The 4,646-nt window shown below is 35.4% G+C and overlaps 1 protein-coding gene across 1 annotated transcript; it reads left to right on the top strand.

Moving 5' to 3' along the window:
• The first annotated feature begins 759 nt into the window (after positions 1 to 759).
• LOC148938749 (putative methyltransferase-like protein 24) lies at positions 760 to 1,563 on the top strand. The gene has a single exon (XM_089107564.1). The coding sequence runs from the start codon at positions 763 to 765 to the stop codon at positions 1,561 to 1,563; it is 801 nt and encodes a 266-aa protein (XP_088963690.1). The 5' UTR covers positions 760 to 762.
• Positions 1,564 to 4,646: the final 3,083 nt, after the last annotated feature.

The raw sequence follows: 4,646 nt of genomic DNA, 5'->3' as shown, positions 1-4,646 counted from the left end.
CCACCCCCACCCCCCTCATATGCAAATATATAGCCCAAATTTGTTTCTAAACTATTATATATTCATCCTATTTTATTTTATTTTGTTAGGATTAACCAAACTAGCACTATATAAAAGAGTCCATTTAATAGAAGAGTACCCTTTTTTTAAATCTATTTAGAAAAAAAATAGGCTTTGGGGCATCAAAAGACACAAATATTTATTAGGTCCATTCCCAAGAGCGTAGATACAGCTTTTTATGGACGAGCCCTGTCCAAGAAAAGTTTTTGTTGCACGCAATAGGGGAAGCGCCTTTCCCTTTTACTTCGGGGTACGAAATACAAAGACAGTAATACACGCTTTGTGATACCTATCGTAAGTTAGTAATTTCTATAGAGGAGGATTCGTTTGTTCCCCCCCCCCACTTTTCATTTTAAAATTCCGGTCCTAAAATTTACTACTTTCAAAAACTCCTAGATTAAAAACTGAAGAATCGTGTCAGGAACTTGGACATCAAGAAACACTCTAAAAGCCAGTAAACGCCTTTCACTTCTACCTATGGGAACAAAATAAAATAATAGCTACACGCGTTTGATGATATCTACTTCACGTTCGTAACTTTAGGAGGGAGAGGGGTTAAACCCCATTCTCCAGTTTTATATACATTTATGTCTTAATGCCTACGAATCTTTATTTATGCCTTGCGGCCAACACGCTATACAACATGGTATAATTCATGGTACAACCCGAACAGGTTGATTTAGTCTTTGTCATCTTGTTGACATGTTAAGTTTGGCAGTTAGAAAAGTGCTTATTTTATTGGGAATATTCTGCATTTTCAGCGTTTATTATAAATATATTCCAGAAGGACATGCCAAAGAATATAACAACTTTCAAAGACCATTTTTGGCTAATAGTAACGATAGCCAGCGCTTTTTCACTTGGCGCAACGAAAACGCCTGTAAGTCTAAGAAATCTTTTGGTGGAAAATTTTATTTTAAAAATTACTATGATGGAAATAAGACATTATGTTTAGACAGTGATGTGATGCCAGATCCAAATGGAAAATGTTTAATATATAGTTTTGGTGTAAATAAGGACTGGAGCTTTGAGGAGGCTATGCAGGTATACGGCTGTAAAGTGTTAGCATTTGATCCGAGCATTGGTAAAAAATCATTTAAATATTCTGATAACATTCATTTCTATGATTTTGGACTTGGAAAAGTTGACGATTTGAGTAATCCAGGTGGTTGGCAGCTTAGAACCTTAGGGACATTAGTCGACAAATTTGGCCATACCAATAAAATAATAGACGTGCTTAAAATAGATATAGAAGGGGCGGAATATGAGGCATTGCTAGAGATGCTCGAGTCTGGAGTATTGATGAATGTGAAACAAATTGCTATGGAAGTGCATAATCGTGATGATGATTATTATGGTGCCTTTTGGATTTTGGAGCAGAGCTTTGAACGTTTTGAATCCCTCCCAAACTTTGCATGTACTTACAAAAATGGTACAGTGACTAACCACTATTGCTTGGAACTGTCGTGGTTTAATAAGAGATTTAGAAAGATTAATATATGAATAAATGTCTTGTTTTATATAAACGTTGTTTAATAAGAAAGACTGAGGATATTTAGTTAACCGAGGAATAAATTGGGTTGCGTCCCACTGTTCAAAGCATCATATTGCTTTAACTGAGGCTGAAATTTCAAGCTATGCTCTTGAATATTCAAGGAATCAATTGGAAAAACCTAAGAATAGGAGTTGTTGAGAAGGAAACATGTTAAGGAAGCAATTCTAACTTCATAATATGTGGAAAATTTGTAGTCAATACATTTTGACTGCAATTCTACTATACTTTACGCACATCCCCCCCCCCCCAATGTACAGATATATAGTCCAAATTATGTGTTTCCAATGTGAGTTTCCGTTCCTTGATTTCGTGACAGTTGATTCAACTTACGGGTACATGGATTGAACAAGAGTGACCCAGGGCAAAATGCACGCGAAATATAATTATGATAGGCTATATATTTGTCCACTAGGGAGGGGGTAAATTATAGTGGGATTGCAGTCAAAATTCGTTAACTACAATTTTTCTGCATAATACAAGGGAAGAATTGTTTTCTTAACATGTTTCCTTCTCAACAGCCCTAATTCTAGGCTTATACTGTTTTTTTTTTCTAACATTTTTTTTAACGAAGGTACAAATGAGATAATTTCAAAATTTAGGGCGACAATGTTGTTTTTGTTGATTTTTTCCCAATAGAAGTAAAAAAAAAAATTAAAATAAAGTTTGAAATCCTTTTAGGAATTATATAAGTAAGGGTACTTGTCAATTAGCCCGAACCTACGGGATATATTGAATAGGGAAGTTGCAATCCAATTCTCTATTGAAAGACTCGTTTGACTAGTTTCTTAAGCAACTTTTGTCTTTTTCTTCATATTGTGTTTTATTTCATTAGCATTAACCAAACTTGACTTCTCGCGTAGGTTCTGGCTAATTGACAAGTACCTAAGTAATTACTTCTGGATTTTTTAAAGTTGTGTAAATTTTTTGAATTTCATAGGTGTTTTGAGAACAACATGCAGCTTATTAAAAGCACTCAGTTTGGTGTCCACTAAATGAAACGCGCCAGTTATCTGGGATCGAACTCCGGGCCCCGCATGAACTCTGGGCCCTGACTAATCCCAGTAGTACCCAGTACACCTACAGGACTAGAGTAGTCTAATAGCCATATTTGTAACATAAAAGTTATCCACGTCAATAGCCACTCTGGCAGACTCTCAAAAATGTAATTAAATAAATAAAAAAGTTTTTTCAACTGTAAGTAAGGAGCAACGTTAAAACTCAAAACGAACAGAAATTATTATGTATATGAGGGAGGTTGCTCTTCGTCAACAGCTTGTTCTTTACGCTAAAGTTAAAAAAAAAAGCTTCTTATTGTTATAATTAAATGAAAATAGTGTTTCAGGAATCAGGCAAATTCCCACAGTGTAAAATTTACCCTGAAAACTTCCCTCCCCATGGAAAATTATCCCCGTGGAAAATCCCTCCAGCAGAAAATCCCAGGGCTTGGGGAGTCATGATATCTCCAAAGGCATGGTTATTCGGCCTTTCAACTATGCTGAACAAAATGGCTATCTCAAAATTTTGATCGGATGATTTTGAGACAAATGGGGTATGATAGGGGACCCAGATGCCCTCCTACTTTTTAGGGGGTGTTTCCCCTCTTTTTCGTAAATCAGGCAAATTTTCTCAGGCTCGTAACCTTTGATGGGTAAGACTAAACTTAATGAAACTTATATATTTGAAATCAGCCGATTCTTTGAAGCAGATTCTTTTGATGTATCTGTTGGTATCAATAGATATATCAAATTGGTATCCATTTTTTAGTTCTGGTTACTATTGAGCCGGGTCGCTCCTTACTTACAGTTTGTTACCACAAACTGTTTGATAGATCAGGGTTAATTCAATTGCTTTGTTCTCGTTGTCTCAGATGTGTTAGCTCCTAACTGCTGGATAAATTTAGATGCCTGTGACGATCGAGACGTATTCGTGGTTATCGTCAAACGCTGGTCTTATCCTGTGAATAACTATATTTGGTTAGAATATTCATACATTTCGAATGGCTGAGTTTTAAGCTTAAATTAAACCAAAAACTTAGTTAAATAAAGAAAGACTTTATTGTGTTTTTTAACCATATATAATGGATTTAGTCTTGTGACGGAACCTAACTTGGTACCCTTTGTTGACAAACCTTTGTTGACAAATCTGCATTCTTCTATTTCTGGAATTTACTTTGTGTCCAGAAGTTTGTGATAACGAAATTTAAATAAGGAACGACTCAACTCAATAGTAACCGTAATAAAAATAGTTTGATTACAAATTGGCTAGTTTGAACCAATTATTAAAAGGTACGAGCCTGAGAAAATTTGCTTCATTTTGAAAAAAGGGGTAAACACCCCAAATAGTCAAGTGGTCTTAATGAAAATCACACCGTCAGACTCAACATGTCAGAGTCAGAGAACCCTTTTGTTGAGTTTTCAAACTCCTATCTACAAAATTATGGAATTTTGTGGTCTTTGCCAGAAGTAAGATTATAGGTGCATATTTATTTGTTGTTGTTTTTTCCAGGGGTGATCGTATCAAATCAACCGTCCTAGAAGATCGACAGAGGGCTAATTCAAACAGAAATTTAAAGTTCTAGTGTCTTTTTCAAGTGACTAAGAGGATAGGAGGGCAACTGGTCCCCCTCCCCTCACCCCTTTTTTCATGGAAGACATCCAATCAAAACTTTGAGATAGCCATTTAGTTCAGCATAATTGAAAGGTCCAATCACTATGTCTCTGTAGATGACATGGCCTCCCACCGCCCCTGGAGAAACGACTGCAAGTTGTGCAAATTATCCATTATTTACATATAATTAATTTAAAAAAACTTTTTCTACAAAATAAGTTTTTCGAAGAAAAGTAAAGAACTCCATTAAACAAAAAATGAGTAAAAATAAAATCAAATAATCTACCAAGCGTGAAACTACCACAAATCAGCATCGATATATAAATTAAACGCAAAACAAACAGAAATTACAATAAATAACCGAGTCAAACTCAAAACGAGCAGAAATTAACATGAGAAGGGCTCAAAACCCCTATGCCTTCCC

This window comes from Artemia sp. Qi Xiang Cuo, unplaced genomic scaffold (genome assembly GCF_049724085.1).
Source record: "Artemia sp. Qi Xiang Cuo unplaced genomic scaffold, ASM4972408v1 HiC_scaffold_2976, whole genome shotgun sequence".
Lineage (NCBI taxonomy): Eukaryota > Metazoa > Arthropoda > Branchiopoda > Anostraca > Artemiidae > Artemia > Artemia sp. Qi Xiang Cuo.
The sequence above is the reverse complement of the archived record's forward strand: the minus strand, read 5'-3'. Positions and strand labels throughout refer to the sequence as shown.